The 27,429-nt window shown below is 38.3% G+C and overlaps 1 protein-coding gene across 4 annotated transcripts in view; it reads right to left on the reverse strand.

The window, feature by feature from the left end:
• Nucleotides 1-27,429, reverse strand: part of KCNT1 (potassium sodium-activated channel subfamily T member 1) — a 257,835-nt gene that overhangs the window by 5,891 nt on the left and 224,515 nt on the right. For 3 of the 4 annotated variants that reach the window (XM_063432887.1, XM_063432889.1, XM_063432888.1), the window contains 12 exons: nucleotides 18,294-18,510; nucleotides 16,327-16,432; nucleotides 12,696-12,868; nucleotides 10,207-10,278; nucleotides 9,435-9,569; nucleotides 8,992-9,103; nucleotides 8,686-8,787; nucleotides 8,366-8,449; nucleotides 7,718-7,846; nucleotides 7,238-7,258; nucleotides 6,552-6,852; nucleotides 1,989-2,051 (listed from right to left, as the gene is read on the reverse strand). In XM_063432887.1, coding sequence (XP_063288957.1) covers nucleotides 1,989-2,051; nucleotides 6,552-6,852; nucleotides 7,238-7,258; nucleotides 7,718-7,846; nucleotides 8,366-8,449; nucleotides 8,686-8,787; nucleotides 8,992-9,103; nucleotides 9,435-9,569; nucleotides 10,207-10,278; nucleotides 12,696-12,868; nucleotides 16,327-16,432; nucleotides 18,294-18,510 — 1,515 coding nt within the window. The remainder of the gene's footprint in view (nucleotides 1-1,988; nucleotides 2,052-6,551; nucleotides 6,853-7,237; nucleotides 7,259-7,717; nucleotides 7,847-8,365; nucleotides 8,450-8,685; nucleotides 8,788-8,991; nucleotides 9,104-9,434; nucleotides 9,570-10,206; nucleotides 10,279-12,695; nucleotides 12,869-16,326; nucleotides 16,433-18,293; nucleotides 18,511-27,429) is intronic. The other variant, XM_063432890.1, reaches the window with a different exon arrangement.

Genomic DNA, 27,429 nt, shown 5'->3' on the forward strand with positions numbered 1-27,429 from the left:
GACGACCATCTGAAATCTAGCTGTATTCTGATTGGATAAAAGTCAAAGTATCCAATCGGAACACAGTTTTGTTTCCATTCTTCACCTGTTTCCTGTCATTAGCAATACCTTTTTTTTTTTTTTCTAAAATGCAGATCTTCTTCAGCAGTAAAATGCATAATTCAATACATACCAGAATTTTTTACATACATAATTTGGATCTTCTATGAAATTGCACATGGAAACATTTATATTAACACCCTATTGACACTTTAAACGTGCATTCCTTAATTCCATTGGTTGAAAGATAAGATTTAAAACTGGCAATATACAATTTTATCGTGGGGATTTCCATGAAACTGTGGTCGGGACAAGTTTTTGGATAGGTGAGCACAACAATGGGGGAAATGCCAACTTTCCATCCACATTTTATAACTACCCCGACTATCACCCCCTACAGATCTGTTCAGTGTTCTATTAGTGGGGAAATTCAACCCAGATACCTGTCGGTTTTGGTGTATTCCCTCTATTCTATAATTTCTTATGTCATGCAGTGTGTCCTATTCTTCAGGGTGTTAAGAAGGGATGAGGTTATTACAAGGGAACCAAGGGTAATGTGTGGTTAAGTCTGTTACCAAATGAATGGTTATGTCAACTAAAAACAAATTCTAGCAGGGTTGGCTGGTAGGAATTTATTAAGGTGGTGTTGGTAATGCTGGTGTGAAATCGGCAGAAAACTAACCAACCAAACGCAGGTTGAGATACTGCCCCGTAGAGCCTTCATGCATCCTATAATATAGGCAGTATCTACTCAGTTCCACCCATCAAAACTAATGCAGACTATTTTAGGGTTTGACGAGTAGATCTAATGTTGAATGAGATATAATGATAAATCTAAGGACACACGACGGAAATATTCCGCCATGATTCCCTTTTATTTCTGAAGTTGTGTCCATAAGGGATTAAGTGTCAGATGTTAAATATTTACATAGAAAAATCTATTTATTGGGTGACAAGATAATGATTTTTGTAAGAAAAAAAAATATTGCATGTGACCTTAACGGTGTCTCAATACATGCCAACAAACTAATCAAATGCGGACATTGGCACGTAGCAAAGGGCTTACATTCTTTCAGCGGTATTAAAAAAAAAAAAAAAAGGCATGCAGGGTTATTCACTAACACGACAAATTCAAAGTGTATTTAAAATTTAAGATCAAATAGATGAACTGGAAAAATTCTCTAATCCAGCTATACTTTTAGTTCGGCTACTCTGACCATAAATTTGAAATTCAGTTTAAATTCTCACTTTAGTAACTAACTGTGATTAAAGCCCCAGGGGTCACGTGGCTTCTATAAACCACTTATCTCCTTTCCTTGTTCCTGTGTCAGACCTTGTATTACTAGAGATACACCCCAGTAATTCCTGGGTGTAATAGAGTGGAGCAGGTTACCTAGAATGGGGAGAGTGACCTTTACCAATATCATGCTCAACTCGAAGACTCCTTCATCGGGACCTGGAAGGCAATGAGGAGGAGATAACGTAATATGTATACATGGGAAGTATGGGTGTAGATTGTCCTACATTCCCACTGCGAGTTTAGGGGATGGATATTAGTGAGCATCTTAGGGCAAGAAAACACAAATGTTGAGAGTTTAATTAAACATTCAAACTGCATTAGAGCAGAGTTGGGGGGATTTATTTTTAGTGTGGTCATTTGCAATTCCCTTATTAATTCAGTACATTTTTTAGTGGGTACATGCATGTAAAAAAATGTAGACATCGGAAGAACCGAATAGTACAGTAAAACATACTTTATATTAACGGGGGCTATATTTAAGGGATATTTTGTGGGATTTGGGGGTTGTGTGTTAGTTCATGCAGGGGTGCGTTGTCTATGACCCTAAAGATCCCTCTCACTGATTAATGTATCAACATCGTACTAGTTGGCATATCCAGAAAGCCCATTGTGTGCTGAGTCAAGATCGACTCCCAAGGAGAAGAATTACCTTGCAAATATCCAAGGTTTACCCGATTCATCACATCACTGGCAGTTAAATTTGCTACATCCTCTATAGAACATACAGAAAAAGAGAAGTACACACATAGAGAAAGAGAGAGAAAATCAGGAAGCAGGTCAGCAGGCATGGAAGATTCTGCATCAATGTGCAAATTGGGTCATACCTGTACACTGTAACCCCCTAACTGTGCCATCACAGAATTTATCCAGTTACTAGCCCCTCGTGGATCTAACTGTGCCATCATAGAATATATCAAGTTACTAGCCCCTCAGGGATCTAGCGGTGCCATCATAGAATATATCCAGTTACTAGCCCTTCGGGGATCTAGCTGTGCCATCATAGAATATATCCAGTTACTAGCCCTTCGGGGATCTAGCTGTGCCATCATAGAATATATCCAGTTACTAGCCCCTCAGGGATCTAGCTGTGCCATCATAGAATATATCAAGTGCAATCAGAGAACATGTCCGATTACTAAACCCTTGGCTATCTACTGTGCCATAATGGAAAAGTTATTAACAAACATTTTTTCACCTAATGGTTCGCCATACAAACATGAATATTAAGTTACATTTAAAAAAAAAGGTGCCTTTTGGAAACCTGCGGTTAAATGAACAAATCCAAGCCTGGAGCGCCCTGCCACCCCCATTGTAAGTATTTAAACCATCTAAGTTAAGCCTTGATAGCTCATTGGCTGAGAGTGATCATCTATCACTGACCATATATTACAAATTTAAATGTTACAATTGAGAATTCTCCTTTTATGTCCTCTCTGCCTAATTTCCTAAAATATACATTGAATAAATAATTTGCCAGAACATAGGCAAGTACTTCTGGTTTATAACCAATTGAATTTCAAATGTAAAAGTCAATCAAGTCTCATCCCTCTGGCAATAAAACCCAATTCAATTCATAAAACAAAAAACACAGAGTTAATAAATTAAAAAAATATATATATATGTCTAGTGGATAATTTATGTGGGAATTTAATGGAAAAATCCATATATATATAAAGATCTACACAAGAATATATATTTTGCATATAAACTCTCCTACTTGCATCTGCTTCCAAGTTCACACATGCAGAGATGTCGAATTTAAAACCCGGCAACTTTAATCTGTTTGTCCTCATGGCACATTGGTGAAACCGCGAGAGGTCACATCGGATGACTATTGAGAATCTACAGTTGTAGAACCCTAAATCCTGACGCGTTTCACTATGGTTACATTATCCTTTAAGCTGGACCTCATTATTCTTTTGACTTTATGCTATGTTTGTAATTCAGTCTCGGTAATTTTTGGGTTTGTATTTTTATAAAATTCTAAATAAAGAATAAAAAAAAAAAAAAACAATCCTGCAACCAACATTGTTCTAGAAATGAGGGTCCGGGTTTAGCATTGGATGTTAATACTCCCCAGATTCTAGATCACTCTGGCTCAGTCTGTCACTAAAGTAACTTGGTTAGTATTCTTATCCCACTAGTAGCGTGTAACACATAATACGACCCTTGTCTTTTTGCTCTAGAACAGTTAACAGGTACGACAGGCTGTAGTAAACAGATTAGCCATGCAGCGAATGTGTTAAAGAAAATGTAAATACATGTAAAACATAAAATTTTAGAACTCATGCAGAGATTGTGAAATGTCTGTGCCAGTACAGATAATGCACAAAGACCTTCAAAGCAATATATTGCTAGCCATTAGGTCTTCACTGGCCTATAGATTAACAAGGCATCATGGGAGATGTAGTTACTCAATCGAAGGAGAGCAGCTTGTCGGCTATTCCTATATTTATTGCGGGAGCAGCCCATGGAGTTTTGGGCCATTAATCATAAAAGCCCAGAGAAGCAGAAAATATATATAAATTGCATTATTTATTGGCTATCCCTAATATCTATTGGGTTTATTAACTCAATACTGAATTGCAAGGGCACAAGATCCAAGCTGTCCATGTGACGGAGTTAGAGAATCTCCCCATTCTAGAATATTTTGCAATTCAGTTTTTATTTCACTACACTTTGAGGGTTAGTAGAAATGCCGTTTGTTATCATTTGCCAACCCTAATACATTCCCAAACTGAGGGTAAAAATAAATAAGATGGCAAGATTTTTCTATTCCTGGGAAATAATGAAACCAAATAATTCATTTTTTTTAAATACAGGTAAATAAGTAAAATTGTTTCAGAATCTCATGAGTAATACAGTGATGCACCACGTAGGCTCTTACTAAGGCCTCGATTTAATATTACGTTTTCCAAATGATTTGATATTTTTGGATAAACTTTTAAAAATGATTTAATAGTATGAAAAATATTTTATTTTTCTTATATTTTGATACATTGATTTGTTTTTATTACAGGATATATTTTTGATAATTTATTATGTTGACTCTTTAAAAAAAAAAAATTATCCAATAATATTCAATCATTTGAAAAGCTTATCCAACGATATTAAATCGAGGCCTTAATGCTCGATTTGACCATTTTAAAATAAAACGAAGATGTTCTGAACCAAATCCATTTAAAGACAAGGGGTCTCAATCAAAGCACCCTGTGTGGTACTGATTGCAAGCGAACCTTGTTCATGTTCTATCCTCTGATTTGCAGTGCACACAAATGAAATATATATCTATATATTTAAAAAATAAAGCAAAATACAGAGTAAAAACAATAAAACAAAAAAATGACCCACGCTCTGACTGATTGTTTAACTCTGGTTTTTGGTGGAATTCTGCAAGAACGTTCAATGATGCATTGTAGTGTATTTTTTTTTTTTTTTACCAGTGTGGCTGGAATTATTGATATCATCAGTGATAATAATTTTAATGAAAAAAATTAGTAATAATAAGCAAAAGGAAAAGTTAGTGGCACGTTAAAAAAATATATTCATATTTAACGCAAATGATTAAAAGCACGTGACAAACATTTGGAACACATTGAGACATTTTCTGCTCTTTCGATTTCCAGATTCACTATATCCCTTTAAAACCCAAATCAAATGATGGTTTAGACGTAGCTGACTGAATTTCTATGTCATAAGTAAAAATTTTGAGCCGGATAAATGGAAAAGCAACAAGAAGTTCATGGCTGACACAAATTTGCTTAAGCTGACATCGCGGAGAGAGAGGCTCATTAGACATGGCCGCCAGAGAACAAGATGTCGGACAATGGCGCTATCGTATTACGCTATACATTGGTCCTGGAATATATTACTTAATATTTGGACTGAGCATGAATTTCTTTTAGGAGTTATATCCTATATTTAATAAAATATCTATTTGTGAGGCGTGGAAAAAAAATTAAATGTAGTAATCCACTCATGCATTAGCTGGGCTCCTCCATCTTGGCACCAGGCAGCCAGCATAGAGAGGGCATATAGAGAGAAGGAGAAATGACACAATGTTTCAGTTTATCCTCCTCCAATGCAATTTGTGCCCTGGCTGTGCCAGGATTAAACTGGATTGTCATGTCCTTTAAAAGAAAATGGAGGAACTCATAAAAATGTAAAAAAAAATAAAATAAAAAATTAACAAGTTAGAAGAAATTTTATTTGTTGTTTTCAATTCTTGTGTTCCAGAGAAGTGACAATCGCCTCACACTCTTTTGTTCACATGGTAAAATATATATATGTATTTTTTTTATAATCTTCACTACTAAAATGCGGGTTTATCACTAACCTGAGAATTTTGGATAATTAAAGTAAACTGTAAAATGTTGTGCCAAAATAACTAAACTGGATTAATTATCTGTCAGTCATTTCAGCCATTTTTAAAGCTGGGCTCTTTTGGATAAAAATTAGCTAATTTATTTAAATTTTTATACAATTACTGATTTAATGACCCCCCCCCCTCCTGCATAGGTCCTATTAAAAAAAAAAAAAAAAAAATTAGTGACCTTTTAATCTAAATTATCAATTTACTTGGTTCGTTTATAAGAGAAATTTCTTATTTGTAGAATTTCCTAGACCAATTAAAAAGCAATTTTAAACCTATGGCAAATTCTCACCCAGCTGCCATTCGCGTGCATTCTGTGTAGACAGAACATTTCTCTGTGTTGAATGGCTCACTGCAAGTTTCCCACATATCGAACGTGACTTTAAATGAGATTGCGCTAATCTGAGTGCACTAAACAGATTAAATCTGTGTACATCTTAAACAAGAGATAAAGTCACTGAAGAATATCTCTGATCATCTGAACGATGGTTAGATATTTGTTGCATCTACAGTTAGATATTACTTTTTTTTAACATTGCCTCGTTCATTTAATGACAAAATCTGCCATCAAAAGTTTTTGAGCTGTAATCTGAATTATAGTATTAGAACATTACTGGCACTTAGTAAATATCCTCCCCCCCCCCGCATCTCTCCAGATCTCTCCCTCTGTGATTGGTTTTCACATCGAGAAAAATGAACCAATGTTACAATTACGTAACATGAGTCAACCAAACTTCTAGAATTAGTAAATAAAGTCTGACTGTTAATGGGTGGTTCAGTAAGGGGCATGAGGGATGGTTTTAGCCATGCAGATCTGATCTGGTACCCAAGATTACGTACCATAGCCAGTCGTCGGTAAGCCTAGGTGTTTCATCCTGTTTTTTACCAGCTCGGATAGTTCTTGGCGCTCAGACCTCCGGTATAGATTTAATCTTTGTTGGCTTATCCATTCTGCCGTCTTGCTCGCCTGCTTGTTCCCCTTCCTGCTGAGCCGACGGGCCCATTGCATGCTTTTCCTTCGAAGCAGTGGGTGTTCTGACTGGTCGCTAGACGTGGAGTTTCTATGACTAGGTTTCCCGGCCCAATGCTCCTTGACATCCTTTGTGTCTTCACAATCCTCCACGTTGATTGAGATCTGAGACTAATACAATTAGAAATAAAATATTTTTCAACGTTTTTTTTCAGGAAGGACGTGCGTTAGAATTACATTGCTAAGTGTATTATCTTAAATTACTTTTCTATATTCATTTTATGGATAATATTTATGTATTACTGGCATTTATAAATTGCCAATATATTCCAAAGCGCTATACAATTAGGGGAGAATGTACAATATACACAGGCCAATACAAAAGGTAAAGAGGTGAGCTGAGATCTGGCTTTTGAAACTCTTACTAAGTGCTTAGATAGTCTGTGAACTTATCATCTAAGGATAATATACATCTGAGTATTGTTGTAACAATGAAGTTAATATTAATATCAATTATATCTATATAATGTACAGTGTGAGGTTTGAAAACACTTACCTGTGATCGGATGTCATGCGGCTGCGTTGAAATGAAAAAAAGGATTCGATTAATATACATTGTAATGAGAAAGACTATCTATTCATAAAACACATATTAAAAATACCCAATATAGTGTATTCATTAAACAAACATCAAACTATCGTGAATTGAAACCTGATTGGGAAATTGTAGACTAAAACAGCGAAGGCGTCGCTATAAATTAAATCAAATGGAGAATTTTCAAAATTTCAACCTGTAATTCAGTCTAGTAAATATAACCTAATTAGACGCCTAAAAAAAAACCTAAAAAAAAAATCACTATTTCATAGATATACCACCATTGGAAAAATAAAATCGCACATTTAATTATGCATGTTTTCATTAGGGTATATTTAAAAATCGGCCTTCAAAATCTGCAGATCTCTTGAACGGTCCTAATCCTGACTTGTTGGCGAGCCATAACCCTGGATGTAGGAATGACGGGAGTAAACATCTTACCTCTGATGTAGAGAACATATGTGACTGAGTTCGGTAGATTCCTATTGGGATTTCGGCACTTGAAGAACACAGTTTCTGAAACAGCCGGCCATATGTGCGGATCCACAAGTCTTCTTCTGTGATTTTCATCTGAAGGACAACATAAGCAAGCGGTGTTTACAGGAAAGAAATGTGACAGAACTTGCACTATTCTATTTGAAACAGATTGGCACTGACATATTTTTGGACTAGAGCTCTCATTATTCTCAGGCAGATAAAGCCAAGGACTATTACTACATTTGGACAGTGGAACGATCTCTAAACACTTAGATTTGCACAAGGAATAAAATTACTAATTTGAGTAAAGAAAGCACAACGAATTAGATTTTTTTTTTTTTGTAGTGAGATATTGTGTAATTCTTTCTTACAATCGTAACTGTTACAAAAAGGAACCGGATGTTTCTGCTCTGAAGTTATTGGGCGGAAAGGTCCCAAACAGGCTTACCAAAACACAGGTTTACCTATTTTTCTGAAGTCATTTTTTATGCAAGACATATATGGAGTAATTTCCACTCTGTCTCTAAACCAAATGATATATTTAGTGTCTTCCAGGTGATAAAACCTTCCTTCAAACAGAATCCAAAGAGAACCAGAAGACATTGTACTCACCGCACACAGATAACCAGATCCTGGCGTGGTGTCCAGTCCGAGGAGAAGCCTGGTTATTGTGATCATGTAATCCTTCACAAAAGACTGAAACGATATAGAGTAAACTTATAATTTATATTTTTTTTGTTTGGCAGATTGGACTTCCAGAATTAATTTGGCCTGGATTGAATGAATGTAAAAAGAGACAGTAAATGAGGTGACACAGAGAGGGGAGATGTCAGCCCCTCCATTGTGGTGATGGCTACCCGCTAAGAATTGTGGGATGGATTCTGATTGCGAGCACATCAGGGTACCACGGGAGGAAGATGCCTTTTCCTGACCTGATATAATAACGTATCCAACATGCTGATACTGAATACTCTGCCAGCGGCGAAGGGCAGCCGAAACATGAACGCCAGATTGGATCCATTCTCACGCTCTTTCTACAAAGATAAAAACAGGACATTTCATCGATAAACAGAATCCCTCCAATTTTACCCCATAACTCCTATTTACCATGAAACGTGTATAAGATAAATGCAGTGAAGGAACTGAAGAATGCTTGGGATGTGAATGGCTCGAGGCTGCCTCCTAGTGGTCAGGTAAGGCCAGGACAAGTCAATGATACCCCTATTGGTTTTACTTACCTTTTCTAATTTGGATAGTGCAAGAGAATAACAGTCCTTCGCCCGGAACTGCATAAACCTCATATTGGACGGGTGTGTGAGTTCTGTAGTAATGCTGAGACTGGGGAAGAGCCTGCAACAAGAGACACACACAAGGCATCAGAAGGGTTACGATCTAAACAGTATCCCATTACCCATACTGCCTGTAAATAATGAATAGAAACAGTTCTATAAAAAGGTGCCGTCTTATGGTAATACCAAGTCATGTTCCTGGGTGGATAGACATGCGCATGGGACCCCTACCATAGTGCTGCATGTGCGTCTGGCAACGTAGGGGTTAAATTAATTTGCATATTATACCCTGGCTGTGTGTCGTCAACCTTTTCATGATTAGCAAGATGCGTGGGTTACCAGCTGATGCTAAGAGTAGTAAAAAGGTGCGTGGGGACTTGGCGCCATCTTACCTGAACATGGTTTGTACGTTAACAATAGTCTTCGCGTCTGCCATATAATCTTCCTCCGCACTCATCGTACTCTCTTTATCCACCACCACCAGATTATCAGCATAAATGATCCCGCATTGCAGTAAATTATCCAGGCTACGGGAGATACAATGTTATCAGTTTAATTAGCGAGGATTGTTTTATGATCAAGATATTTATCCATTGGCTTTGATGCTGGTTGAGTGATTTTTTGGGCTGTGGGAGCAGTATGAGTTAGTCATTGACATTGTAAATATAGTAACACAGCTCTATCCTGATGGGAAATTGAATGCCACAATGTTTCATAAATCAACTGTGTTTGTATGCTTTGTTTTTCCGTGTTGCCGGAGTGTGTGCTCATTCCACTAAGCAGGGTTTTTTTTTTTTTAAATTTTAGACAAAATATTTATTTCTGTATACGTTTGCTAGCGATCTGATTAGCACAATAGTATAGATCAATTTCTAATCGCAATAGCAAAATCGTTTTATCCAAGGAAATTAGATTAACATGGCCAGGCAACGTTCATCTGATCACTAATCCGGAGAACCGGTCAGGAGAGATATCAGGATATAAAACGTGTCGCTCTCCCTGGAACGCAAAGTGTCAATAATCACTGCAGAAATCTCGCACGGAAATTCACTAAGCAAGTGGAAAAAAAATCCCAAAAAATGTTCTCTATTTCATTTGTACACATTTCAGTTTGAAATCCACAAATGTATAAACAATTTGTCATGCGTTAGAAGACAAACTTACTTGTCTATTGTCCCGACCATAAAGTAAACCATTGGAAAACAGCAGATGGCCTCCAGGAAATGGTTATCGGGTCTGTTAAAGAGAAATGGCGGGCGATTATTAGAAAGTTCAATACGTTTGGAGGTCAATGATAGAACTTAAATATGAGAGTTAGATCACATATATATTGACATTATTAAAGAGTAAGTAAATAGCTGAGCTATATCCTAGATATACAGTTTTAGTAAATAGCTATATCCCAGATATACAGGGTTAGTAAATAGCTGTATCCCAGATATACAGGGTTAGTAAATAACCGAGCTGTAACCCAGTTATACAGGGTTAGTAAAACGCTATATCCCAGATATACAGGGTTAGTAAATAGCCGAGCTGTATCCCAGATATACAGGGTTAGTAAATAGCTATATCCCAGATATACAGGGTTAGTAAATAGCTATATCCCAGATATACTGGGTTAGTAAATAGCTATATCCCAGATATACAGGGTTAGTAAATAGCTATATCCCAGATATACAGGGTTAGTAAATAGCTATATCCCAGATATACAGGGTTAGTAAATAGCCGAGCTATATCCCAGATATACAGGGTTAGTAAATAGCTGTATCCCAGATATACAGGGTTAGTAAAGAGCTATATCCCAGATATACAGGGTTAGTAAATAGCTGTATCCCAGATATACAGGGTTAGTAAATAGCTGTATCCCAGATATACAGGGTTAGTAAATAGCTGTATCCCAGATATACAGGGTTAGTAAATAGCTATATCCCAGATATACAGGGTTAGTAAATAGCTATATCCCAGATATACTGGGTTAGTAAATAGCTATATCCCAGATATACAGGGTTAGTAAATAGCTATATCCCAGATATACAGGGTTAGTAAATAGCTATATCCCAGATATACAGGGTTAGTAAATAGCCGAGCTATATCCCAGATATACAGGGTTAGTAAATAGCTGTATCCCAGATATACAGGGTTAGTAAATAGCTGTATCCCAGATATACAGGGTTAGTAAATAGCTATATCCCAGATATACAGGGTTAGTAAATAGCTATATCCCAGATATACAGGGTTAGTAAATAGCTATATCCCAGATATACAGGGTTAGTAAATAGCTATATCCCAGATATACAGGGTTAGTAAATAGCTATATCCCAGATATACAGGGTTAGTAAATAGCTATATCCCAGATATACAGGGTTAGTAAATAGCTATATCCCAGATATACAGGGTTAGTAAATAGCTATATCCCAGATATACAGGGTTAGTAAATAGCTGTATCCCAGATATACAGGGTTAGTAAATAGCTGTATCCCAGATATACAGGGTTAGTAAAGAGCTATATCCCAGATATACAGGGTTAGTAAATAGCCGAGCTATATCCCAGATATACAGGGTTAGTAAATAGCTGTATCCCAGATATACAGGGTTAGTAAAGAGCTATATCCCAGATATACAGGGTTAGTAAATAGCTGTATCCCAGATATACAGGGTTAGTAAATAGCTGTATCCCAGATATACAGGGTTAGTAAATAGCTGTATCCCAGATATACAGGGTTAGTAAATAGCTATATCCCAGATATACAGGGTTAGTAAATAGCTATATCCCAGATATACTGGGTTAGTAAATAGCTATATCCCAGATATACAGGGTTAGTAAATAGCTATATCCCAGATATACAGGGTTAGTAAATAGCTATATCCCAGATATACAGGGTTAGTAAATAGCTATATCCCAGATATACAGGGTTAGTAAATAGCCGAGCTATATCCCAGATATACAGGGTTAGTAAATAGCTGTATCCCAGATATACAGGGTTAGTAAATAGCTGTATCCCAGATATACAGGGTTAGTAAATAGCTATATCCCAGATATACAGGGTTAGTAAATAGCTATATCCCAGATATACAGGGTTAGTAAATAGCTATATCCCAGATATACAGGGTTAGTAAATAGCTATATCCCAGATATACAGGGTTAGTAAATAGCTATATCCCAGATATACAGGGTTAGTAAATAGCTATATCCCAGATATACAGGGTTAGTAAATAGCTATATCCCAGATATACAGGGTTAGTAAATAGCTATATCCCAGATATACAGGGTTAGTAAATAGCTGTATCCCAGATATACAGGGTTAGTAAATAGCTGTATCCCAGATATACAGGGTTAGTAAAGAGCTATATCCCAGATATACAGGGTTAGTAAAGAGCTATATCCCAGATATACAGGGTTAGTAAAGAGCTATATCCCAGATATACAAGGTTAGTAAAACGCTATATCCCAGATATACAGGGTTAGTAAATAGCCGAGCTGTATATTAACTGCCAATCAGATTGCTAATAAAAATGACTAATGTAAGTCTTACTTGTTAGATATTTACCATAATATTAAGTAATACATTTTCATTACAGCATTCAGAATCATTTCTGTTATGGTCTATCATTGTATCTTTAACCCACTAAATCCCCCACCACACAAAACGTACGGATTGTCCAACAGCAGAACGATAGGGTTAAGTTCTTTTCGCGATCTGTAGTATGCTCGGAGAGGTACAATGAAATTATACAGTCCGTTCCCAGCTGTCTCAGCCGAAACAATAATCAACTTGTTCTTAAAACCATACGCCTTGGCGTCTTCAAAGCTGTTGTGTTTGCAACCCTGACGGAATATAAAACGGTAAAAGTAGTCGGTAAGAGCCTGTATGGTACGGGGACTCAATTTTCTCACTTCACCATTAACATTTGTACATATTGAGTTAAGTCCTGAGGATGCTGGATAGTTTGTACACCTACTGTGCAAATATGACGTACTGGTAAAATTCGATATGGTCATTGTAAGAAAGAAATATTTCATCATTTTTACTAATGTTGATCATACTGAAATATTGCGGAGTTATAGTTCAATGCAAAGCATCACGGGAAATCGAAATTCCATACTATATAGTGACCATGTGTGCTTTGTAACTCCTTAAGGACCAAACTTCTGGAATAAAAGGGAATCACGACATGGCACACGTCATGTGTCCTTAAGGGGTTAAAGTGATACACCAAGAACCATAACTACCGCAGCTTATTGTAATGACGATGCTGCTATGAAGTTCTGGGTGCTGATGTTTGTTCTCACTATATAAGAATTCAGGTTGTTAAAGGGAAGCTATAGTGTCAGGAAAACAAACTCATTTTCCTGACACTGTAGCTAACCCCTCTGTCAAGTCCCTCTCCCGCGACGCTGAATGGGTTAATAACCCCTTCAGTGACTCACATGGGTACAGCTACGGCCACGCGCCGGGGAGGGCCAATGGGTATGGGCGGCAATGGCCGCACTCGCATTAGAATTTCCCCATAGGAAAGCATTATTCCGTGCTTTCCTATGGGGAATCCTGTGACGATGGACATCCTCATGCATAGTGCGAGGACGTCCAGCGTCATTTAGACGACCAAAAGTCATCTAAGAACCCTTAAGTCCCTCTAGTGACTGTTTGGTAGACAGCCACTAGAGGAGGACTTAACCCTGCAAGGTTATTATTGCAGTTGATAAAAACTGCAATAATTAATTACATGCTCAGGGTTAAGGGTGATGGGAGTTGGCACCCAAACCACTTCAATGGGCTGAAGTGGTCTGGGCGCCAACAGTGTCCCTTTAAAGGGACACTATAGTCACAAAAACAACTCTAACCCAATGAAGCAGGTTTGTTTGTATAGATCATGCCTCTGACGTTTCACTGCTCAATTCTCTTCCATTTAGGAGTTAAATCACTTTTGTTTGTATTTATGCAGCCCTATGCACACCTCCCTTGGCTGTGACCGACACAGCCTGCCTGAAAAAAAAAGGTTTCATTTTCAACGAGATGTTACTTACTTTAAAAGTGTTTATCTCCTGCTCTGTAAATTTAATTGTAATGACATACAGGAGGCTCCTGCAAGGTCTAGCAAGCTATTAACAGAGCAGGAGATACAGTCTAAATTAAAACAGAATTTGCAATAAAGGAAGTGTAAACATTAGATGACTCTTTACAGGAAGTGTTTTGAAAGGCTTTGTAAGTCACATGCAGGGAGGTGTGACTAGGAATTTATATAAAAAAAAAAAAAAAAAAAAAAAAAAGGGATTTACCTTCTAAATGGCAGATAATTGAGCAGTGAGACTGCTGGGGTATTATCTACACCAAAACTGCTTCATTAAGCTAAAGTTATTTAGGGACCTATAGAAATAAATATTACATAGATTGCTGGGTTTAGGATGTAATTGGTGTAAGGTTGAATAAAGTTTGAGAAAAACTTAGCAGCAACCCAAAAAGTCCTCATTTAAGGTAAGATCCATCATAGTAATCTTTGAGTCTAGTAGCTGATGGAGGTCAGGCACAGGAGACCAGAAATACACATTAAAACTTTGTATTTAGACTATGTACATTCAGGCTCTTGGTCCCTGCAGCCTCTAATCCAGCACGGTTTGTCAGCAACTTTGAGCTGTACATATAACGGTTATATAAATAAAACATTTTGTTTTAGGCTTAATAATATTTGGATCCTAACCACTACCCCCAGTCTTAATATCAAAGCAGTTAAAACAAAGAAAATAACAAAAACTTTAATAGAACAAATATTATCCAAAATGAAGAAAAAAAGTATAATATCAAAAAACACACCACCTATTAAATCACCCCACAAAGTGAGGGTTAAAAACAAAATGATAATAGTATGCGACTGTAAATGTAAACTGGCGGACCAGTATGACTGGGAACCTAATGGAATACAGGCTGCAACAGCAATCAAAAAAACTGCTAGTGTATCAAGTTTCTAAGCAAGATTGCAATTATGGAGATACATAGTTGCTAGTACAGCCTCCCTTGGAACCTCAGCCTACCTGTCACTAATTTGTGCCAGGAGACAGCAAAAGCTACTATTTGCCCTTGAGAAAGGCGGTGAGACCGCCGAAACGCGCGTTGGGCAGTTTGTTCCACATGATTTTGTAATTGGACACACAGACAAACTTTTGATGTCGACTGCTTTGACAGCCTGAGGGATACCCCACAGTCTTAGGTACAGACTAGAGGGATTACTCTGAGCTAGGAGCAGCTATGGTAACTGAATTTTTTGCTTAACTCTGTTTAGACTCAGCCCCTTTCATTACTTTGTTTTCTCTATATATTCTTTGATCTCACTTTCCTTTCGATTTACCTCCCTCTGGTGCATTAGATATTACCAGGTATTTTGATAATGGACTTAAGTTAAGCACACTTTAGGACTATCGGAAGTTATTATAGAGACAACTAGATTTTAGCTGTTCCTGGGACTGCTTTAATTGGGGGAATCCCTCGGCTTTTTTGCTGTCTCCTGGCACAAATTAGTGACAGGTAGGCTGAGGTTCCAAGGGAGGCTGTACTAGCAACTATGTATCTCCATAATTGCAATCTTGCTTAGAAACTTGATACACTAGCAGTTTTTTTGATTGCTGTTGCAGCCTGTATTCCATTAGGTTCCCAGTCATACTGGTCCGCCAGTTTACATTTACAGTCGCATACTATTATCATTTTGTTTTTAACCCTCACTTTGTGGGGTGATTTAATAGGTGGTGTGTTTTTTGATATTATACTTTTTTTCTTCATTTTGGATAATATTTGTTCTATTAAAGTTTTTGTTATTTTCTTTGTTTTAACTGCTTTGATATTAAGACTGGGGGTAGTGGTTGTGAGATTAAGGACCCCGTTTTCACGGGGAGCTTTTCTCACTCCTTCTGTTTGATAGTTATATATTCAGGGTCAAGCCCTATACTACCCCTGTAACCCCTCCTTAACTATTGGTCAGAGTTTGCGCTTTGACTGATAGTTCCTATGCTTATATTTGGATCCTAACCTAGGGTCTAGAACCACCACACCAATTCTTCCAGACAAATAAATAAATAAATCCCATTTTCAGATTAATTGTGAGTTTGTGGGCAGAAGAAAATTTCAATAACAATTAAACCCCTGAAGCTAAGCCGCCGCCAGGACCACTGGCATCATAACAGCATAATTCATCTGAAGTTGTTATGGTGCCCAGCGTGTTCTTATAAAGCAGAGACTGCTTTCACTACAGCAGTTTTCAAAACAAACAAACAAACATACATATACACATATTTACTTTATCCAGGCGGAGACAGCAGAACGCGGCTTTTGAAGGTAGAAGGTGGCAGAGGGTCGGGGAGCTCCCTATATAGGGAGAATTTGGTGGGTATCCTTTCACATAGCTATGGAAGAAAAATAACAACGCAGTTCAGGCTCAATCTCGGCTACAGGAGTCTGGTAACAAGTAAAACACACACAGACAGATTAGCCAATAAAACACTTTTTTTTTTCCAATATAATTATCTGCATGGCAACTATTGAAAAATCGCTTAATCTGATTAATCCCTATTTTTAAAAACATTTTTTACACTAAACCAGGAAATCTGTATAATTGTCCAGCTCTAAAATATTGCCCCTAAATTAAATTTTCCAGTAATCCATTTTTTTTTCTTTAAAGTTAAAATTTTCTTCATTTACTCCATGCAATAAAAAAACCAACAAAAAAAAAAACCAGAACAACAGATTTTTATTATCCATCGTCTATTATTTTTGTTGCCAGGATTGTTTTTAATGCATGGGTCGGGCTCATCTTAAATTGAAGTTTATTAATTAGAAGTACTGTTATCTAACCACCGGGGGGCAGTATTGCTCTTTGGTACGTCTACCTCTCCGCGTATTGCCTGATTTTAACGATTTGTTGCAACGTTTTCTATGGAATCTTTACCAGGAAGCCAATTAATATTCATGAGCGTTCAGTATTCATGTGGCTAAATTTGCACATGCAATTTACATGTTACAAAAAAACTAATTCCGAGAAAACGAAAAGGATCATGGAGAGATGGAAATGTGATTTTGAACACTCATGGGGTGGAATAAAATAAAAAATGTCCTGCTTTCTGTCTAAGCTTGGTGGATATAAAAATCATCCTCTTTCCTGTTGAAAGCACACGAGGGCAGATCTCGAAGCACTCACAGACGTGACATGCTTTGCGTGTTGGGTATTCCCCCGCTAGAAAGATTAGAGAGTACGCAGTGCTTAGTCGCCTACTTGTTAACCCAATGTGTGCCGTATAACAAATTGTGGCTGGAGTCCACGTACTGTTTGTATGAGTTGATCGAACGCAGACAGCGCACTAGGGAGCGGTGACACGGAACTGTGCAAGATTGGACAATATCATCTATCGTTATTGTTATGGCGCCAGCATATTCCATCGCCGTGTATGATCTATCATGGTAATGAGTCATTTGCTGGCAGTGTCGAAATACAGAAGCCATGGAGGGTTAACCAGGCCTACGTGTGACCCAACCTTTGCCTTGCTGTCTATCAAACGGAGTACAGGATTCTTAGAATTTGTCACTCAAGTCCAAATTGTGACTACGGACGAGTTGGATATTTTTTCCAGATCAGCAATTTTTGCCTAAGTTTTGACATTTGGATTTCTTTTGTAAAAATGAATAAACCACCTGTGTGTCCTAAGGAGTACCGTCATCAGCGCATGTGTGGGTCAGGAACCCAAAATGATTCATGTACCCAGTATCCTCCGTTACATGGCCTCGTCTGGTGGCAGTGTCCAATCACGTTACGAAATGAGCTGCCACACTCTCTTTGTTCTGGTCTTCGACATCAGAAGATTTAACCCCTACTCCCCCAATAGCATAACGCATATTTCATGACATATTGGGATAATTGTAACCCCTGGTACTTCGAGGGTAAAAGACCGTTTATCATTAACTAAACAACAAATTCTGGAAAATTGAAAACTGAATTGCAAACATTAGGCAATAAAGGTTCTGATTTGGAAAAAAGTATCCAATTTGCTATAATCACAGCTTCGATACTATGGCCTAAATGTTGCAATTCAGTTGTTAGTTCATTTGCTGTTTAGTGAATAACTCCCAATGACTGATGTCACCATGGTTTAGGGATATTATGCTACTTGTTTTATCATTAAAATATGGTCTTTTTGACCCAATGGACCAGTGGAAATGATTTTGGGAGCAGCCATTAAACTGATGGACATTGGTTACCATAAATATACTCACTCAAGTACCGGCAGTCCCTCATCATCAGACTGCGTCATCTCGTCCTCAGATTGGTCACTCAGCATGTCACATGGCAGCACTGTAGAGCTGTCTGCGATTTCTAGAACAGGAGCAATGCTGGGTCTACGGGTCCCTGAACCATTCTCTGCAGGGAGGGTTAACTTGCTGCTATTTGGAGGTCGACACTCCGTATTCTGGAGATCCATGGCAACCGTCCCTGGAAGGAAAGCACAGACAGAGGGATCGCCCTTACTATTCTCCATAGTAATCATTCACATCAATCCAGGGCCACATGTTGGTGCTAGAAGAATTGCAAACGTTGACACCAATAGAATGAACATTTCTTTATGGTATCTGCTTGCTATTTTCACACCACTGGAAGATATCCCCGAGTGCCAATTAACTAGTTCACTGTTAGTTATTTGAAATCAGAGGGACTATAGGCAATCAAAAGGATTTCAGTAGTTAGCTGATTGATAGGGTTCCTACGGATCTCAATTCCGCTGCAGTAAAGTATTTAATTTAGGTTCTGGACTCCCTGTACTCCATCATTCTTACAGTACCCACTTTCTTTAAGACAAACCAATCAACTGATTACCTACATTTTGACTCCTAATTACATCAATATACCATAACCCCTTAACCCGTCTCCTTACTGTAGCTGCTCACCCAATATCATAACCCTTACCCTAACTGCTCACCAAAGTCCATAGCCCTTACCCTAAATACTCACCGAAGTCCATAGCCCTAACTGCTCACCGAAGTCCATAGCCCTTACCCTAAATACTCACCGAAGTCCATAGCCCTAACTGCTCACCGAAGTCCATAGCCCTTACCCTAAATACTCACCGAAGTCCATAGCCCTTACCCTAACTGCTCACCAAAGTCCATAACCATTACCCTAACAGTTTACCGAAGTCCATAACCCTTACCCTAACTGCTCACCGAAGTCCATAACCCTTACCCCAACTTCTCCCCGAAGTCCATAGCCTTTACCCTAACTGCCCATCAAAGTCCACAGCCCTTACCCTAACTGCTCACCGAAGTCCATAGCCTTTACCCCAACTGCTCACCAAAGTCCGTAACCCTTACCCTAACAGTTTACCAAAGTCCATAACCCTTACCCCAACTGCTCACCGAAGTCCATAACTCTTACCCTAACTGCTCACCGAAGTCCATAACTCTTACCCTAACTGCTCACCGAAGTCCATAACTCTTACCCTAACTGCTCACCGAAGTCCATAACCCTTACCCCAACTTCTCCCCGAAGTCCATAACCCTTACCCTAACTGCTCACCGAAGTCCATAACTCTTACCCTAACTGCTCACCGAAGTCCATAACCCTTACCCCAACTTCTCCCCGAAGTCCATAACCCTTACCCTAACTGCTCACCCAATTCCATAACCCTTACCCTACCTGCTCACCGAAGTCCATAACCCTTTCTTTAACTGCTCACCCATTTCTGGTTGTGTCACCCTTTATCTTGTCTCTGAACCCTAACTTGTCATCCTATTCCCTATTAAATAGCTCCCCACTCTATTACTTATTGCATAGTCCACTACCCTAACTGCTCATCCTTTTTCATAACCTCCACCCCTTTGGCCTATTCCTTAAACCCTATGGCTCATGCCATTCCCTAACCCATCACATGATTTTGTAACCCCTTCACACTATTTCATTATCCCACCTTACTATAAGGCTACAAGGAAGTAATTCCTCAAGCACAGTACAGATTGTGTTATATACTATACACACTGTTAAACATGTCAAATATTATTGATAATAAATCAGCAAACTTTTCCCAAGGGCAAAGCTGTTTATCCTGTAAAATTCTCCTTTTTGGGCATAATCTGGATTTTCTGAAACTGTATATAAATTATTAACAAGATAAATTCCACAAGGAAGATCGTCATCGCTAACTACAGCTAAAAGAGCCCTATTAGGACCCATGTGGCTCTAGGCTAAGTAATAAACTAACATCCATCCCCCGCATGTACATTTGGTTTATAGTTTTTCGTATTTACATCATACGAAGGGTTATAGCAAATCTCATTCCATGGGCATTGGGCAGGCATCCTGTACATATTGGTCTCCTCTTTAAATGCTACTATATCCTCCCTGGCAACACCTATGACTCATATAGTTTAGTGCTTGAGGTCTCTGTGTATTAATCTACAGGATATTGAGAGAGATTTATCAAAGTGATCAAAGTTGGTGTAAAGTTGTAAAAATTGAGAAATGACAAGCAAAGTGTCTGCTAATTGCACAGGTGAGGATTGCCTACTTTTCCTGACTTTCTCTGATCACAACACATTGATAAATCCCACCTATTGTTTAGAGGGCCATGTTTGCATACTGCATTGACATGCCACACAGGTTGGACATTGCAGCCTGACTCGGGAACGGACCAAATTCTCAGACACCAGCAAGAATTCAAACCGTTGCTGCTGGATATTGGCATAGCACAGATTATGAGATTATATCATCCGTTACAGAACGCTCTGAATCCAGCCAACTAGATCAAGGCTCTCAATCTGTCTAACGTTCCCCATTTCCATCTCTGAAAGCGTACATGTCAGAATCCGCCGGCCCTCATTAGTTTCTGGATTTCAGGATTGCCATTACACGAGTAACATGACAGACACCACGCTGGCATCTCGCTGGGAGACAACTGGTGAGTTGGCAAAAATATCAACAAATCCAAGAATTGTGCATCACTCGGCGCATGTCATTTTATTTGATTTCTTGTCACTTGTGGTTTTCTAGAGGCCTGAATTGTACGTCGCAGCTCACTAAGGTGCGAGGGCAGCTCAGCTTTGATTCATTAACACGAAAACTGCTGGGTGACAGGTCAAAAAGGAGCATTTAATGTCTGCAATAAGCAAGACTTGATTGAGTCACAAAACGTGAAGCTGGCACCTGTCACATAGCAGAAGACATTAAAAGACAACATGTAGCGCTCGACTGGGGTCCATTTCTGCCCATCTCAGCACTTACAAACTTACAAAGCATTATCATACCCTCCAAAACAAATACAAATTTGACCATGTATACTGGGAGTCTGATATTCACAGAGATCAGGGACAGCAAACACTAACACACAAGATGTTTGAAAACTACAATTCCCATGATGCCCAACTAGCTCAAATAAAGTTTTCCCACACGCATGGGCTAGGGCCTAGGCTTTACTGGGTTGCCATAGTGTATTTTGTAAAAAAATAAAAAATACAAAGACAAAAAATAAACATGCTGCAATAGGCAGAAAACTTTGAGTTTACAATCTAAACAGAAAGGAGACGGGGAGACGGTATGGCTACATAGAGTGTGCAGGAGATCATGGTTACGGAGTGGCTGTGAGTGCTGGGATTTGGTGGCATGAATTCTCTTTAGAGACCTATGCTACATATAAAATAAAGCATTATTACATTGTTTTTGTTGAGGTTTAATTTGTTATAATGCTGTTGTGCGTGTTATAATCTACAGAAAGTAAGCAAATCTTCAAAGCGTGCTTGTGATAACGTCTCGTTTGTGACAATATTCATTCTGAACCTTTATTATTGAGACGCTTATTGACTGCATTTTCGCGTGAGACTTTTCAACTCTTCAGGATACCTAGAGATGAGCAACGATTTTCTTGGACGTGTTAGTTATTCCCAGCTGCGTCTGACATTATCACGGAGAGTGTTTGGCCCAGTTCTTCTTAGCTGTGCAATGCGGTACAAATGGGCCTGGAGCTGAAATTGACTGATCTAATGGCAGATCTCCATTGTAGCGGTTATGGACTCTGTACAAGATTTAGCAAACCTCCACGTGGCCTTCAGACTCTCTCCCCTGTGTGATTGCAATCTCACACATCTGTCTTATTGGCTGTGCAAACCAACATAAAATCCGTCCACTGCGCTCAGTACACTTGACCTACACATAAACAACTGGAACACCTCTATACGGGGTAAACAATAAGTTTGTAATAAATCGATTTTAAAAACGAAAATAGAAAAATGAATTCTTGGGAAATTCATTCTCCAAAAACCTCTATGATAATCTGGATAACCTGAGACATGTCCTGCGGGGAGCCACTTGCTGTAATGATTAATAACTGATGCCGGTTTGTCACATAGAGGACGTTCAGCAGACAAAGCTGGGAGTTTGTGGTTTTTTCCCCCAATAGGAGGGACAGTCAATCTACATCAGAATGTCCTAAGCAAGGACAAGGGAACTGCATTACTGTTACTTTACCCGTTTTTTGTATTGTCTTCACAAAAAGTATTGGCATAATTTAAAAAAAAAAAAAAATCTCCTACATTCAGCAAAGAAAATTGTCAGTCAAATTATGGGTATTTTTTTTAATCTAACTTTTTAAATAAATACTTTATCGCACACAATTATAATTATTATTAATAGCAATAAAATATTGTGCTCCAGAGCTGGCTGCTAAAAGCTAAAGGCTGGATATAAGGGTGCTGTTGCCACCCCTCTTAATCTCTGTTATAACAAATAGCTAGCATGGAATTATGGGGGTTGTAGTTCAACGAGTGCTCGGTGAACAGTTTCAAACACTTAAGTTAATATTTTGGGGTTCTTGGGCTCAGCAGATTTGTAAAGTCCCTGGATGTTTTGGGGGGAGATCTCATTAATGGTTGAATCCCCACCAATTGGAAATGAGGGAAAAGGCCCTTAATTAAAACACATAGCTCTGCAAATTTGTTGTAAAAGAAGAAAATATTCACTGATATTTAAAAAAAACAAAAACAAACAAAACACACTAAACAAAACAAACAAAAAAAGCTACACAGAAGTCAATGCTTACTCATGCCATAGAGGTATTTTCAAAATCATGATAAATACCATCTCGCACGAATATTTCACTTATTTAAAGAATACTTATTATATGGTCGAATTACCTGTTTGGAACAGGGAAAAGCTGACACAGGAGGTTGGCGGCCTGTGTATTGCGAAACTAATGACAAAATAATGCAATGGAACCAAATCAGCTTAACATTTGTATATATATATTTCTATTTGTTATCTATATTTTACATTGTGTTATTTATTATGCAGTTGGATGTGGGCTGTTTAAAGTATTTCAACTAAAATATTTGAGAAAAACAAACAAACAATGCAGCACATTTATTAAAAAATAGTATATGCTGTTAGTTTTTTAATTTTTTTTTGTTGTTGAATACCTTTCTCAAGAAAAGGTGTAAACAAAAAAAAAATGTATTGAGAAGGGATAATAACACGTCATTGTGAGCAGAATTAAAAGGTTCTCTAGCGGTCTGTAAAATCTTGCATCCGTGAAATAAATTGGTAGCTTTCAACATGCATTTGATTGCGGCATGGAAGAACTGTGAGTGCTTCTGCCATCTGGCTTTAGATAAAAGCTCGAATTGGCTCCTCTGTGACTTGTAGCCGAGGAAGGTCAAGAGGCTTTAAGATGTTTTGGAGAGAATAATGTTCTATTAACTTCACCTTTTTGTAACCAGGGTATAATTGGGCTCATTTTAAGTACTAATTATTTCCTCGTAGTTTGTAACATAAAAAACGCAAAATAACAAAATCGCAATACTTTATGATGAACAGTTAGCTAGCGCTAGCCGGGGAGTTTCAAATAATTTTATTGGAGGATTACACCAGGAGTTTAGGCTCACTACACTCAGCCAGCCAAATAGAAACTGAATCAAACAGCATTGGATATCACATATTATCAGTGTAACCGAAGAGATGATAGATAGATAGATAGATAGATAAATGATAGATAGATAGATAAATGATAGATAGATAGATAGAATCGCCTGCATATTAAGTTGGACTTTGGAAAGTCCCCCTTTGGGCACAGAATCTCAAGAATTCATATTTCCACAACTTTCCCAGAGTTCCTAGCTTGGCATGCAAATGAGCACGGATAGACTTCACTGTATATATCTATAGCAACAATGTTAGTGTGTCATATCCGTTTATAATTACATTTAAATCTTTTCACCGACTCTGCACACAGGGCTTGATAAGGGCTCCTGCGAGAACGGGAACGTCGCCTATGTGACAATAAATGGCTATTCTACGATCCGGGAGAGACTTTTCTTACACAGCGTGTCGTCTCTTTCTGCTTCTGGAATTTTAGATCCAAATGAATCATCTCGTCAGCTGATACAGTATATAAATAGTATATCTCTTTCTATCGTTATAATTTGATATCATTTGACATGTATATATTCATTTTATTTAATATTAGGATACCGAGATTTTTAACTTCGGATATTTAAAATGTTCCCTGCATCCAATATTCTGCAAAATAAAATGAATGAAAAAATGTAATATAAATGTGAAGCTGAGAAAGATCTATTAAAAAATAATCTAAAAAACATGACCGTACGTTCAAACTTGTTTATATTTGTTTTGGTTTGTTTAAAATGTCTAGAAACTCGACAGAACAGAACCGCATACGAGAAAATAATGTTGCATTACCAGATAACTACTCTACCGGTATATATACCTCTCTGTATCACAATGTATTTTTGAACTGTTTGCACTTTGGCTTTTGCATAAGCCCACGCAATACCTTTTGTGCAATATCCGTGTACTTGTCAATTCTGTCAACCGGAAAAATAAAGAATTAAAAAAAAAAAAAAAAAAAATCTAAAAATGCTTGGGGTTTATTGATAGCGTTTGCAGAGTTTAAGGAGTTATCCAACTCGGCTGTTTCGTCATTATGTTGGCGATGTTCCGCAATGCGCTGTTTAGTGAATAACTGATCTTTTGCACTAAGATTATAGTTTGACCTCGTTAAAAAAGTGATTAATGTGACTTTCATTGTAAAAACACAGAGGGGATTCTAACTCACTGAAAATAACACTTTGTGTTTAATCCAACCAAAGTGTTCAGTTGCTTTTTTGGGGATTTCTGTAATGGGTCTCGCTTTTGCCGCAGCTTTCAATTGTGTCGGACATTTGGTTGGAGCGACAGAATATAATTAATAGTGCCAATCTGTGAGGGTCCCCCTGAGGGCCCCAGAGTGGCCAATGCCAGTACTTTCTCCTGTGATTACAATAATAAAACATCTGAAACCGTATTAATAATAAATAAAATAGAATAAATTCACCAGGGTATTTGCTGACTTCTCCTGCTTTATCCAGTGTCAGGATGGTCTGAGTCAGCAGTTACATACCGTATACACAGGGGCCAGTTAAATACCGGAGTCAGCAGTTACATACCGTATACACAGGGGCCAGTTAAATGCCTGAGTCCGCAGTTACATACCGTATACACAGGGGCCAGTTAAATACCGGAGTCAGCAGTTACATACCGTATACACAGGGGCCAGTTAAATGCCTGAGTCCGCAGTTACATACCGTATACACAGGGGCCAGTTAAATACCGGAGTCAGCAGTTACATACCGTATACACAGGGGCCAGTTAAATACCGGAGTCAGCAGTTACATACCGTATACACAGGGGCCAGTTAAATACCGGAGTCAGCAGTTACATACCGTATACACAGGGGCCAGTTAAATGCCTGAGTCAGCAGTTACATACCGTATACACAGGGGCCAGTTAAATGCCTGAGTCAGCAGTTACATACCGTATACACAGGGGCCAGTTAAATACCGGAGTCAGCAGTTACATACCGTATACACAGGGGCCAGTTAAATGCCTGAGTCAGCAGTTACATACCGTATACACAGGGGCCAGTTAAATGCCTGAGTCAGCAGTTACATACCGTATACACAGGGGCCAGTTAAATGCCTGAGTCAGCAGTTACATACCGTATACACAGGGGCCAGTTAAATGCCTGAGTCAGCAGTTACATACCGTATACACAGGGGCCAGTTAAATGCTATTTCTGTGTGTTCTTTCATTTTGAACATATTTGAGGTCAGGTAGGTATTCCCGGTAGGGGCTATATTTTGAAAAAAGGTTATTCTTCCAATTTCAATAAGCCTCTTTGCTATTAACAGACTGCTAGATTCCTTTGCCTAAAAATGTTTTAAGCTTCACAAAAATGGGTACAGCTGGTCCACAGAGCCCTGCAACATAGAAACATAGAATGTGACGGCAGATAAGAACCATTTGGCCCATCTAGTCTGCCCAATTTTCTAAATACTTTCATTAGTCCCTGGCCGTATCTTATCGTTAGGATAGCCTTATGCCTATCCCACGCATGCTTAAACTCCTTTACTGTGTTAACCTCTACCACTTCAGCTGGAAGGCTATTCCATGCATCCACTACCCTCTCATTATATTAATACATCCCGATATTATTTTTAAACCTTTGCCCCTCTAATTTAAGACTATGTCCTCTTGTTGTGGTAGTTTTTCTTCTTTTAAATATAGTCTCCTCCTTTACTGTGTTGATTCCCTTTATGTATTTAAATGTTTCCATCATATCTACCCTGTCTCGTCTTTCCTCCAAGCTATACATGTTAAGATCCTTCAACCTTTCCTGGTAAGTTTTATCTTGCAATCCATGAACCAGTTTAGTAGCCCTTCTTTGAACTCTCTCTAAGGTATCAATATCCTTCTGAAGATACGGTCTCCAGTACTGCGTACAATACTCCAAGTGAGGTCTCACCAGTGTTCTGTACAATGGCATGAGCACTTCCCTCTTTCTACTGCCAATACCTCTCCCTATACAACCAAGCATTCTGCTAGCATTTCCTGCTGCTCTATTACATTGTCTGCCTACCTTTAAGTCATCAGAAATAATCACCCCTAAATCCCTTTCCTCAGATGTTGAGGTTAGGACTCTATCAAATATTCTGTACTCTGCCCTTGGGTTTTTACGTCCAAGATGCATTATCTTGCACTTATCCACATTAAATGTCAGTTGCCACAACTCTGACCATTTTTCTAGTTTACCTAAATCATTTGCCATTTGGCTTATCCCTCCTGGAACATCAACCCTGTTACATATCGTAGTATCATCAGCAAAAATACATACCTTACCATCAAGACCTTCTGCAATATCACTAATAAAAATATTAAATAGAATGGGTCCAAGTACAGATCCGTGAGGTACCCCACTGGTGACAAGCCCAAGCTTCGAATATACTCCATTGACTACAACCCTCTGTTGCCGGTCACTCAGCCACTGCCTTACCCATTCAACAATATTGGGATCCAAACTTAAAGATTGAAGTT

The sequence above is a fragment of the Pelobates fuscus genome, chromosome 9, assembly GCF_036172605.1.
Source record: "Pelobates fuscus isolate aPelFus1 chromosome 9, aPelFus1.pri, whole genome shotgun sequence".
In the NCBI taxonomy this organism is placed as follows: domain Eukaryota; kingdom Metazoa; phylum Chordata; class Amphibia; order Anura; family Pelobatidae; genus Pelobates; species Pelobates fuscus.